Below are 14,222 nucleotides of genomic sequence, written 5' to 3' on the forward strand. Positions count from 1 at the left end.
AGTTATTTAGTAGTAAGATTACTTTAGTATTTTGTAGTATTGTAGTGTTTGTACCTTAAACTTGTTCACTAAGTTTAGTCTGTTAGGGCTTAGGTGGCAAATTTTCTTTTATATAAATAGCCTTGTAGTAGCTATCATTTATTAACAACAACTTTATTCTCTCTCATTAATCTTTTGTGCCGTTATTCTTTTGTCACCATCTTTATTCTTTGTGCACCAACAATTGGTATCTAGAGCTCCGGTTCCAAACACAGGGAAACACGAGTGAAAGTGAGTTTGTGTGACTGTGTGATTGATTTTGTTTCTGGGAAACAAAGTTGAGTTGAATCACATTTTCTCTTGGCTGTTTGTGGGTTGGGAAACATTGTGTGAGTGTGAGTGAAATATGTTTTGTCTGCACAAGTTTAAAGATGAGTGGAAGCAACTTGAATACCAAACTTCCAATTCTTGATGGTAAAAACTGGAATAGATGGATGATTCAAATGCGTGTATTATTTGGTGCTCAATATGTTCTAGATATTGTCACTGAAGGATATGTTCCGGTTGCAGCAGATGCAACAGAAGAACAAAAGGATGCGCAAAGAGAGACGAGGAAGAGAGGCCAAAAGGCGTTGTTCTACATCCATCAGTGTGTGGATGTGAATGTGTTTGAGAAGATTGTTGATTCTATGACGTCAAAGGAGGCGTGGGATATACTGGTCAGGTGTTACGGTGGTGACGAATCAGTGAAGAAGGTGAAGCTTCAATCTCTAAGAAAGCAATATGAGAATCTCAACATGAAGAACAATGAGAAAGTCTCTGAGTATATCTCTAGAGTGATTGTGATCACTAATGAGATGAAGGCTTGTGGAGAAACTCTTTATGAATAAGTAATAATAGAGAAGGTATTGAGATCATTGACCCCTCTATTTGATTACATTGTTGTAGCCATTGAACATTCTAAAGATCTGGACACCATGAGAATAGAAGAGCTGCAAAGTAGTCTAGAGGCAGAAGAGTTGCGGCTGACTGAAAGAACTTCTGAGAGGGAAGTTGAACATGCTCTGAAGGCTTCTTTTGTCAAGAAGGACCAGAAGCTGAAAAAACATGGTAGGTCGCAGAAGTCAGAAGTCTTCTATTTTGATGAGGAGAAACATCAGAAGGTAAAGGAGAAGTATGACAAGAGAATGGTTCAGTGTTACTGTTGTAATAGGTTTGGCCCCTTTGCTAAAGATTGTTGGTCAAACAAAGAAGAAGCAAAAATAGCCATAGGAGATTCTGATGATGAACATGTGCTATTAATGGCTTATGAATTTGATGAAGAACCTGTGAGTTTGTCATTTTCTGATGCTGAAGGGGAAGAAGATAACTCTGAATATTCTGAAGGAGTATTTTTATATGATTCATGTAATACGGTGAACTGACTTTTATATCGAAATGTGCGGATAGCAAGAGTCGCCACCGACTTTTATTTTATCCAATCGGAAAGGCTAAAAGAACAGGAAAGACCTTTTAAAAGATTTTGAGTTCGGGGGGTAAGTTATACAAAGGGAATGTGTAAGGCACCCTTTGCATCCATGGTTATCCATGGGCTCTTAATTGCTTAGCTCACTTTGTTTGAAATGTTTGATTTGTTGGAAAAGATTTTCGAAGAAGAACTTTAGCTTGTAAATAAGCGTAGTCTTTTTGAATTTGATTTGGAAAAGAGGTGTAAAAAGTAATTTGAATTAGAGCAAGCAATTAGTAGCAACTACCCTAAGTTTGAAAATTCGTTCTTTTAGTCTTTCGAGTGAAAGGATCTATCCATACCATAAGAGGGCAGAAAGTCTTTCAATTGGATTTAAAGGGTCATCAAATTATCGTTCGCCATAAGACTGTCCCATGCCATAAAGAGGGCAAGTAGTCTAAGGGAAGGATAGAATAGTCATTCAAGGCATCATGCGAGGATACCTTAGCAGTAGGGACAACTCATTTTTATAAGGCAACATCGAGGGAGTTTCAATAACTTCGAAGGCAACATCTGCTTTAGGTATCCTCGGAATCGAGGGACTTGACTATTCTTAGGCAACCAATTTAAGGCAACAAGGCAACAGTAATAAGGCAACAAGGCAACCAGAGGGATTACCCTAAAGGTGTGTGGGTGCAACGATCACGTGATTAATATTCAGATAATTTTATCTTATAATTAGTGATCTAATTTATTTTCAAGGCTTGCACTCCCTAAGATTACTAACCACACAGTTTAAAATGAGCAGAAATTAAAGTTCCTACGTTATTACAATAAACACCTGCAGGGATGGGGGAAATTAAACCGGAAAAATAAGAAGGATCAATAATTAAATTTAAATATTGAAAACCTTGATCTTCTCGAACCTTCGACTGACCCTGAAAATTAAAATGAAAATAATAGGGAAGTGAGTGTACGAGGGATCTTTGATCATTCGAGGCAAAGGTAAAATAAAATTAAAATGAGATTTAAAGAAGAAAGGATATAGAAACTTAGCTTTTGATTTAACGGCGCGTAATCGGAGGACATTTGGGTAACCCTGAAAATTTACACAAAAGAAAAAGAACTTTTTAGTGTACGAATGATCTATAAACCTTAATTGATCTACAAACCCTAAAAAGAAAACTTATTGTGATCTAAAGGGTTTATAAGGCAAAAAATGCGTTAATCGATAACACCTACTAATAACAATGATTAGTAATCACGATGAATTCAAGGTTTAAAAGGCATAAAAAAAATTTAATTAGCCTCAAAAATAACTTTTAACTAAAACTTCAATTAAGTTATTTATTGTAAAGGAAATTTTGATATTACGAGAAAAAAATCGAGTTATCGATTAAATAACATTAAAACAACTTTTGTAATTATAAAAGAAATTTATTATTATTTAAAGGAATTTGGAGTAAATAATAAACTAACTAAAAAAGAATAAATAAATAACTAAAAAAAAGAATTATGAATATAAAATATTCAGAAAAAAAAAGATACTTAGCTGGGCACTGATCTGGTGTGGGAATCCTTTGAAGGTCCACCATGGGCTAGCGCATTTTAAGCTCTCAGATCCGGAAGCATGGAGATCTGGTGGTGAGATCGTGGGGGGTGTACGGTGGTCGCGTACGGATGTGTTGCGTGGAATCTTCTATAAAATCAGAACATATGTATTGTAAAAAAATAAGTGACAACCATGGGGTTCGAACCCCAGTTATCAAGGTCATCAAGTATGCGCTTCCACCAAACCAGCTACGCGTTTCAGTTGTCAATATATTGCGTTCGTTGGATCATATAATATCAACGTCTCTGATGAATCTCAAACACCAATCACAAGCGACCAATCGGAAGAGAGATAAGTGGTTGAATTTTTGACTGGCCCACAGATGCTGAACACGCGTCCCCAGGTAGCACGTTCTACTATTCATCATCTTCTTCTTCTTAAAAAACCTGAAAAATTTGCTACGATGTCCCTATTATTTAGCCACGATTTTTTTTCTAGCAATTTCCTGCAAAATCAAACTCGTGAATTTTACGTGAAGCGTTAATCAAAAGAACCCAGTTCCACTAATTTGGGCATGGCGAGTCCGATGGTGGCATTCTTACGCCCTAAAAATAGCTGCATGTTAGAAACCGAGCCAGCATGAGTTATATGCCCTAAACATGGTGGTTCGTATTCCGGTCAAGATAAGCTCCAAGCAATGGCTGAAACCTGCCCTAATACATCTCAGAATGCTAACCATATCGTTAGCTTGGATTAAAACAGGTTATAATATCAAATTCGACTAAAGAGAATAATGCGAATGAATGAATTTATGTGTGCATGTTTCAACTTGTATTGACTAGTATTATGGATCCATACCCACTCTTTAATACCTTAGGAACAGGATAATACGTTTGAAAGTAGTGAGACCTGGCTGCAAATTGAAACTTCAAGGTGCAAGTTTGAATGATTTATTTTGGAAGAGAAACCCTACTCTCCTTGGCTGCCAACACGTTCAAGTTTCTCCCCTATTATAATGCATAGCCTCACATATTTATATTGATCAGAAATAGGGCAAAATATTGCTTTAAAAATTAAGTTTTAAAAATATTGAAATTTGATTTAGAAAAATATGTGAAATTTCTATTTTGAGCTCAATCTCTTTCCAATCTTCTTGAACAAAATTTGATGAGATCATATGAAATATATTCTCATGATATGGTTTTTAAAATAAACCAAATGTGATTTTTTTATTTTTCTCATCTTTTACTTGATTTAAATTGAATTTTTAAAAGAATAAAATTCAAAATAAAATAAATAATAATGATAAAAATAAGATATTAGTCATGTTGGTCGTGGATAGGCTTAGGATCAAGTATCAAGACTAAAAGTTGGGCCCAGGGACCCAAAAGTTCAAGATTCTTCATTTTGTACTTCATATATTTTCTCAAAATTGGTCAACTTGTGCAAGCCATAACTCTTTCAATATTTGTCGTATGAAGATGTTCTAGGACTTTTTAGAAAGCTTAGAGTGTCCTCGAAATGATGCTTTTGGTTTCATCTCAATTGAGTCTACCATGTTCAAGTTATGAGCTTTGAGAAAAAACGACTTTTTTTCGATCCTTTAGAAGGACCTGTAATGTTTTGGCTCATATCTCTCAAATGAAACATTTTTAGCCTTGGCATGTGAGAGACAAAGTTGTAGAGAATTAAATTTCCTTCAAAATGAGCTTTGAATGGGAAATTTTTGATGTTCCATGTAGGAGTTATAGCTGGTCAAAGTTCAGTTGACTTTCTTCTAGAAAACCCTAATTTAGAAACCTTAGGTTTTGTTGATTTCTGAACTTTTCTTGATGAATCATGATCAATACTTGATCAAATGATGAATGATACTTCATAATGAGGATGTTGACCAAAAATCGAAAGTTTTGACCGTGGTTTGACCATATTTTGACATTTAGGTCAACTAGACGATTATCGATCGTTTGGGCCATTGAGTGAGCAATCTTTTGAATCAGGACTTGAAACTTGGCATGAGGGTACTTTGAGGCATATGAGAGGCCATGGAGCCCACTTGAGGTATCAGAAGTTGATTTCTCTTTGAGAAGATCAAAACCCTAGTTCAAAGGCATTCGTTTAGGAGGTAGGTAGCTTTTAAGCAATTGGAGATCTTTGAGCATTTGAAAGTCAGATGGACTGAAATATGATTAAATATGATGGGCAAATTTTGGGGTATGACAGCTGCCCCTGTTCAATCTTCTTATACCTGAGGATGTAGATTGGCTTGTGTGCCTGTCGGAATCTGAAGGTAGAAGAGGATTGAACACTAGAATACCCAGGAATTTGCCCTAGCTGAAATAGGGACCTTTTGTAGGAGTTTTTTGAAAGTCAGAGTGAATCGCACGTTAGATTATATCTGAATTTAAAGTGTTGAGAAGTAGTTGTTGAATGTTAATCGTGTCATTTTTGTTCGTAGTAACAAAATTTAGACCTTGTAAATAGAATACCATAACGGGTCGTACATTAGACCATATATGATAGAGGACGTCAGAATGAGTCATGCATTTAAACCATATCTGAAGGTGAATATTAGATCATATCCGTTGGAGGGTGTTAGAACGTGTCGTACATTTAGACCATATCTGTTGGAGAGTGCCAGAACGAGTCATACATTAGACTGTATTTGACTGAGAATACCAGAACGAGTCATACATTAGACCATATCTGATGAAGGATGTCAGAACGAGTTATTCATTAAACCATATCTGAAGGATAATACCAGAACGAGTCATACATTAGACCATATCTGATGAAGGATGTTAGAACGAGTTATTCATTAAACCATATCTGAAGGATAATACCAGAACGAGTCATACATTAGACCATATCTGATGAAGGATGTCAGAAAGAGTTATTCATTAAACCATATCTGAAGGATAATACTAGAACGAGTCATACATTAGACCATATCTGACTGAGAATACCGGAACGGGTCATACAATAGACCATATCTGATGGAGAATGCTTGCTTGTTAGAGTTGATAAGTTATTTGGTGAAGTTTTGGAATGTAAAAGGCTTGTCAGAATGATTCATCCATCAGTGTGTGGATGTGAATGTGTTTGAGAAGATTGTTGATTCTATGACGTCAAAGGAGGCGTGGGATATACTGGTCAGGTGTTACAGTGGTGACGAATAAGTGAAGAAGGTGAAGCTTCAATCTCTAAGAAAGCAATATGAGAATCTCAACATGAAGAACAATGAGAAAGTCTCTGAGTATATCTCTAGAGTGATTGTGATCACTAATGAGATGAAGGCTTGTGGAGAAACTCTTTCTGAATAAGTAATAATAGAGAAGGTATTGAGATCATTGACCCCTCTATTTGATTACATTGTTGTTGCCATTGAACATTCTAAAGATCTGGACACCATGAGAATAGAAGAGCTGCAAAGTAGTCTAGAGGCGCAAGAGTTGCGGCTGACTGAAAGAACTTCTGAGAGGGAAGTTAAACATGCTCTGAAGGCTTCTTTTGTCAAGAAGGACCAGAAGCTGAAAAAACATGGTAGGTCGCAGAAGTCAGAAGTCTTCTATTTTGATGAGGAGAAACATCAGAAGGTAAAGGAGAAGTATGACAAGAGAATGGTTCAGTTTTACTGTTGTAATAGGTTTGGCCACTTTGCTAAAGATTGTTGGTCAAACAAAGAAGAAGCAAAAATAGCCATAGGAGATTCTGATGATGAACATGTGCTATTAATGGCTTATGAATTTGATGAAGAACCTGTGAGTTTGTCATTTTCTGATGCTGAAGGGGAAGAAGATAACTCTGAATATTCTGAAGGAGTATTTTTATATGATTCATGTAATACGGTGAACTGACTTTTATATCGAAATGTACGGATAGCAAGAGTCGCCACCGACTTTTATTTTATCCAATCGGAAAGGCTAAAAGAACAGGAAAGACCTTTTAAAAGATTTTGAGTTCGGGGGGGGGGGGTAAGTTATACAAAGGGAAGGTGTAAGGCACCCTTTGCATCCATGGTTATCCATGGGCTCTTAATTGCTTAGCTCACTTTGTTTGAAATGTTTGATTTGTTGGAAAAGATTTTCGAAGAAGAACTTTAGCTTGTAAATAAGCGTAGTCTTTTTGAATTTGATTTGGAAAAAAGGTGTAAAAAGTAATTTGAATTAGAGCAAGCAATTAGTAGCAACTACCCTAAGTTTGAAAATTCGTTCTTTTAGTCTTTCGAGTGAAAGGATCTATCCATACCATAAGAGGGCAGAAAGTCTTTCAATTGGATTTGAAGGGTCATCGAATTATCGTTCGCCATAAGACTGTCCCATGCCATAAAGAGGGCAAGTAGTCTAAGGGAAGGATAGAATATTCATTCAAGGCATCATGCGAGGATACCTTAGCAGTAGGGACAACTCATTTTTATAAGGCAACATCGAGGGAGTTTCAATAACTTCGAAGGCAACATCTGCTTTAGGTATCCTCGGAATCGAGGGACTTGACTATTCTTAGGCAACCAATTTAAGGCAACAAGGCAACAGTAAAAGGCAACAAGGCAACCAGAGGGATTACCCTAAAGGTGTGTGGGTGCAACGATCACGTGATTAATATTCAGATAATTTTATCTTATAATTAGTGATCTAATTTATTTTCAAGGCTTGCACTCCCTAAGATTACTAACCACGCAGTTTAAAATGAGCAGAAATTAAAGTTCCTACGTTATTACAATAAACACCTGCGGGGATGGGGGAAATTAAAACGGAAAAATAAAAAGGATCAATAATTAGTTTTAAATATTGAAAACCTTGATCTTCTCAAACCTTCGACTGAACCTGAAAATTAAAATGAAAATAATAGGGAAGTGAGTGTACGAGGGATCTTTGATCATTCGAGGCAAATCCTATTTTAGGCAAAGGTAAAATAAAATTAAAATGAGATTTAAAGAAGAAAGGAAATAGAAACTTAGCTTTTGATTTAACGGCGCGTAATCGGAGGACATTTGGGTAACCCTGAAAATTTACACAAAAGAAAAAGAACTTTTTAGTGTACGAATGATCTATAAACCTTAATTGATCTACAAACCCTAAAAAGAAAACTTATTGTGACCTAAAGGGTTTATAAGGCAAAAAATGCGTTAATCGATAACACCTACCAATAACAATGATTAGTAATCACGATGAATTCAAGGTTTAAAAGGCATAAAAAAAATTTAATTAGCCTCAAAAATAATTTTTAACTAAAACTTCAATTAAGTTATTTATTGTAAAGGAAATTTTGATATTACGAGAAAAAATCGAGTTATCGATTAAATAACATTAAAACAACTTTTGTAATTATAAAAGAAATTTATTATTATTTAAAGGAATTTGGAGTAAATAATAAACTAACTAAAAAAGAATAAATAAATAACTAAAAAAAAGAATTATGAATATAAAATATTCAGAAAAAAAAAGATACTTAGCTGGGCACTGATCTGGTGTGGGAATCCTTTGAAGGTCCACCATGGGCTAGCGCATTTTAAGCTCTCAGATCCGGAAGTATGGAGATCTGGTGGTGAGATCGTGGGGGTGTACGGTGGTCGCGTACGAATGTGTTGCGTGGAATCTTCTATAAAATCAGAACATATGTATTGTAAAAAAATAAGTGACAACCATGGGGTTCGAACCCCAGTTATCAAGGTCATCAAGTATGCGCTTCCACCAAACCAGCTACGCGTTTCAGTTGTCAATATATTGCGTTCGTTGGATCATATAATATCAACGTCTATGATGAATCTCAAACACCAATCACAAGCGACCAATCGGAAGAGAGATAAGTGGTTGAATTTTTGACTGGCCCACAGATGCTGAACACGCGTCCCCAGGTAGCACGTTCTACTATTCATCTTCTTCTTCTTCTTAAAAAACCTGAAAAATTTGCTACGATGTCCCTATTATTTAGCCACGATTTTTTTCTAGCAATTTCCTGCAAAATCAAACTCGTGAATTTTACGTGAAGCGTTAATCAAAAGAACCCAGTTCCACTAATTTGGGCATGGCGAGTCCGATGGTGGCATTCTTACGCCCTAAAAATCGTTGCATGTTAGAAACCGAGCCAGCATGAGTTATATGCCCTAAACATGGTGGTTCGTATTCCGGTTAAGATAAGCTCCAAGCAATGGCTGAAACCTGCCCTAATACATCTCAGAATGCTAACCATATCGTTAGCTTGGATTAAAACACGTTATAATATCAAATTCGACTAAAGAGAATAATGCGAATGAATGAATTCATGTGTGCATGTTTCAACTTGTATTGACTAGTATTATGGATCCATACCTACTCTTTAATACCTTAGGAACAGGATAATACGTTTGAAAGTAGTGAGACCTGGCTGCAAATTGAAACTTCAAGGTGCAAGTTTGAATGATTTTTTTTGGAAGAGAAACCCTACTCTCCTTGGCTGCCAACACGTTCAAGTTTCTCCCCTATTATAATGCATAGCCTCACATATTTATATTGATCAGAAATAGGGCAAAAGATTGCTTTAAAAATTAAGTTTTAAAAATATTGAAATTTGATTTAGAAAAATATGTTAAATTTCTATTTTGAGCTCAATCTCTTTCCAATCTTCTTGAACAAAATTTGATGAGATCATATGAAATATATTCTCATGATATGGTTTTTAAAATAAGCCAAATGTGATTTTTTATTTTTCTCATCTTTTACTTGATTTAAATTGAATTTTAAAAGAATAAAATTCAAAATAAAATAAATAATAATGATAAAAATAAGACATTAGTCATGTTGGTCGTGGATAGGCTTAGGATCAAGTATCAAGACTAAAAGTTGGGCCCAGGGACCCAAAAGATCAAGATTCTTCATTTTGTACTTCTTATATTTTCTCAAAATTGATCAACTTGTGCAAGCCATAACTCTTTCAATATTTGTCGTATGGAGATGTTCTAGGACTTTTTAGAAAGCTTAGAGTGTCCTCGAAATGATGCTTTTGGTTTCATCTCAATTGAGTCTACCATGTTCAAGTTATGAGCTTTGAGAAAAAACGACTTTTTTGCGATCCTTTAGAAGGACCTGTAATGTTTTGGCTCATATCTCTCAAATGAAACATTTTTAGCCTTGGCATGTGAGAGACAAAATTGTAGAGAATTCAATTTCCTTCAAAATGAGCTTTAGATGGGAAATTTTTGATGTTCCATGTAGGAGTTATGGCTGGTCAAAGTTATGTTGACTTTCTTCTAGAAAACCCTAATTTAGAAACCTTAGGTTTTGTTGATTTATGAACTTTTCTTGATGAATCATGATCAATACTTGATAAAATGATGAATGATACTTCATAATGAGGATGTTGACCAAAAATCGAAAGTTTTGACTGTGGTTTGACCATATTTTGACTTTTAGGTCAACTAGTCGATTATCGATCGTTTGGGCCATTGAGTGAGCAATCTTTTGAATCAGGACTTGAAACTTGGCATGAGGGTACTTTGAGGAATATGATAGGCCATGGAGCCCACTTGAGGTATCAGAAGTTGATTTCTCTTTGAGAAGATCAAAACCCTAGTTCAAAGGCATTCGTTTAGGAGGTAGGTAGCTTTTGAGCAATTGGAGATCTTTGAGCATTTGAAAGTCAGATGGACTGAAATATGATTAAATATGATGGGCAAATTTGGGGGTATGACAATTCATAATCAGAATATGACTTTGAAGATTCTGGAGAAGAGTCGGAATCTGAGGTTTCTAAAGATGAGTTAGAGTTAGAAGATGACTCTGAAGCTGAAGACAAGTCAGAATTCGAAGGTGATTCGGAGTCTGAAGGAGAATCAGAAGATGAGTCAGAATCTGAAGAAGATTATGCTTCTGAAGATGAGTCAGAACTTGAAAGTTTTGAAGAAGAGTTAGAGTCAGAAGATGAAGAATCTTCTGGAGACTCTGAAGATGAGTCAGATGGTGAATCTGATTGTGATCCAGATTTTGATGATGATCAAGAATCTGGTGGTGGTCATACTTCTGGAAGGGAAAACACTGAAGACATAGGTTCTGGAGGACAAGCTTCTTAAGATGATCATGTTTCTGGTGTTAATCATGACGTTGAAGGTGGAACTTCTGAAGGCGGAGCTTCTGAAAGTAGTCCAACTTTTGACGGTGGTCATGATTCTGAAAGAAAAGATTATGAAGTTGGAACTTCTGAAGGCAGAGCTTCTGAAGGCGATCCAACTTCTAAAGGTGGTTTTGAACAAGACCCAGAAGTTAACAAAGGTGGAACTTCTGGTGGTAGTCAAACTTCTGAAGAAAATCCATAAGGAGATATGGTTCCAGAATCAGAAGGAGATTCTGAACTATTGGGTATTGAAGAAGCACTCAAGAAGAAAGGTTGGCTGAATACCATAAAAGAAGAACTTGAGGCTTTAGAAGGAGAAGGAAACCATCAGCGTCAGATGGGTTTTCAAGGAGAAATCTGCATTTCTAAATGGAGTATCAGAAGTTGCACACTGTAGCAACCAGAAGAAACTTGCAGATGTTCTGATGAAGGATGTCAAGACTGAACACCTTATCCGTTTGAGGGATGAAGTTGGTGTTGTATATTTTGGCTAGCTGAATATGAATTAAGGGATGGTATTGAAGAGTAATTCAATATTCAGAAGATAAGCATCAGAAGTTCTGATGTGGGCTGATCTTTTGATGGTTATTCAGAAGATGAACATCAGAAGTTCTGATGTAAGCTGATCTTCTGATGGTTACTCAGAAGATGTTGTTGACCAGAAGATGTTATCTTCTGGGTCCCATTAGTTTAGTTGTTTAGTAGTACGGGTACTTTAGTATTTTGTAGTATTGTACTGTTTGTACCATAAACTTGTTCACTAAGTTTAGTATTTTAGGGCTTAGGTGGCAAATTTTCTTTTGTATAAATAGCCTTGTAGTAGCTATCATTTATTAAAAACAACTTTATTCTCTCTCATTAATCTTTTGTGCTGTTATTCTTTTGTCACCATCTTTATTCTTTGTGCACCAACACAATCAATTACAAATATAATCCGGTCAAAATGCCACAAAACAACGTATTTACAATAAAAATTTTAAAACAAATATTTACTTCACTTGGATTAAAACAAGTTATTTAAAATCCGCTGAAAAACTGTTTTAAAATGATTGACATGTTAATACATGAGAAATTAACTTATAAAAGGGTCTTAAAAATCGGATTAAATCAAATTTATGAACCAGTGTTACTTGAAGCAATCCATGCTATCAGAGATAGGAAAGCTCAGTGTGGTGTTACACATGACAGGCAGATCTTGTATTCTAGAAGTGTCCAAAGCTGGTGCTGTCCCCTTCACCATGACTTGAATGCACCGACAAATGAACCTGGGACCAATACTATGTTTGGCTAATATGTTTAGTTTCTCTACATGTTGGCAGCATCTTTGTAAGTGCCTATCATAACCGTGTTAGAACAAGATTTGTTCTGATCAATATTCTTAGTTTTGATGATAACAAGGATATGAATTTTGTGTGAGATAACGTGGTACTCTAATACACTGCAATTTCCTTTTCAGGAAATATATAAAGATTATGCACAAATCAGCGCTCAGAAGCTTTGTCTCAGAAGGTTCAGCATGCAACATCAGAACATGGTCTGGCAAGACATCAGAAGATGGTCAAGGCAGAATCAGAACATGGGTCTATGGAAGCATAAGAAGAACTTGAGATCAGAAGCAGAAGCACTGAAGTTCTCATGGTATCACGCTCAGAAGCACTTCAAGGTCAGAAGACAAGAAGATGCTATGCACCAAGCTGTTTGACTCTGATGATATTCAAACGTTGTATACACAAACATCAGATCAGAAGAAAGTACAGGTGGCAGGCTACGCTGACTGACAAAAGGAACGTTGGAAGCTATTAAAGGCAACGTCAGTAGACACAGCGTGAACAAGGCTCGAGGTAGTTGGCAAAAGCGTGAAACATTAAATGCAATGCTGTACGGAACACGCAAAGCATTAAATGCTCCCAACGGTCATCTTCTCAAACGCCTATAAATATGGAGTTCTGATGAGAAGCAAGGTCAACAACTCTGAACCAATTCTGTGAATATTAACTTGCTGAAACGCTGTTCAACTAAAAGCTCAGAAACTTCATCTTCATCAAAGCTCACTACATTGCTGTTGTAATATATTAGTGAGATTAAGCTTAAACTTTAAGAGAAATATCACTGTTGTGATTATAGATTTTCAGAAGCATCTGTAATACTCTTAGAATTGATTACATTAATTTGTAAGTAACTAGAGTGATCAAGTGTTGATCAGGATACTCTAGGAAGTCTTAGCTTGTGTCTAAGCAGTTGTATTTAGAGTGATCACGTGGTGGTCAGGATACTCTAAGAAAGTCTTAGCTTGTGTCTAAGCATTTGTTCCTAGAGTGATCAAGTTGTGATCAGGATACTCTAGAAGACTTAGTCGTGGGCTAAGTGGAAAACCATTGTAATCTGTTGCGATTAGTGGATTAAATCCTCAGGTGAGGTAAATCACTCCGTGGGGGTGGACTGGAGTAGTTTAGTTAACAACAAACCAGGATAAAAATAACTGTGCAATTTATTTTTATCGTCCAAGTTTTTAAACTACATTTATTCAAACCCCCCTTTATAAGTGTTTTTCTATCCTTCAATTGGGATCAGAGCGCCGGTTCTAAGGTGCAAGCACTTAACCGTGTTTAGAAAAGATTCAGGAAGAGAAAAACGCTTCAGTATAAGATGGCTGGTGTAACTCAAACAAATCCATCTGCATCTACATCTGGCTCTGCTGAGCAATATAATGGTAACAATGGTTATACTAGACCACCAGTATTTGATGGTGAAAACTTTGAATACTGGAAAGATAAACTGGAAAGTTACTTTCTTGGTCTAGATGGTGAACTATGGTATCTTCTGATGGATGGCTACCAACATCCAGTGAAAGCTAATGGTGTAAGGCTTACCAGGCAAGAAATGGATGATGATCAGAAGAAGCTTTTCAAGAATCATCATAAATGTAGGACTATTTTGCTGAATGCTATCTCTCATGCTGAGTATGAGAAGATATCTAACAGGGAAACTGCCTATGATATATATGAGTCATTGAAAATGGCCCATGAGGGAAATGCTCAAGTCAAAGAGACAAAAGCTCTTTTTCTAATCCAGAAATACGAAGCCTTCAAGATGGAGGATGATGAAGATATTGAGAAGATGTTCTCAAGATTTCAAACTCTGACTGCTGGATTGAGAGTTCTA

At 36.1% G+C, this 14,222-nt stretch overlaps 1 protein-coding gene across 1 annotated transcript; it reads left to right on the forward strand.

The window, feature by feature from the left end:
- Positions 1 to 956: 956 nt before the first annotated feature.
- LOC131651219 (uncharacterized) lies at positions 957 to 11,262 on the forward strand. Its single transcript, XM_058920886.1, has 6 exons — positions 957 to 1,367; positions 6,314 to 6,796; positions 8,462 to 8,519; positions 10,655 to 10,759; positions 10,931 to 10,996; positions 11,057 to 11,262. Exons 1-6 carry the CDS (start codon positions 957 to 959, stop codon positions 11,260 to 11,262), a joined length of 1,329 nt encoding a protein of 442 aa, XP_058776869.1.
- Positions 11,263 to 14,222: the final 2,960 nt, after the last annotated feature.

The sequence above is a fragment of the Vicia villosa genome, linkage group LG2 (assembly GCF_029867415.1).
Source record: "Vicia villosa cultivar HV-30 ecotype Madison, WI linkage group LG2, Vvil1.0, whole genome shotgun sequence".
Classification (NCBI taxonomy): Eukaryota; Viridiplantae; Streptophyta; class Magnoliopsida; order Fabales; family Fabaceae; genus Vicia; species Vicia villosa.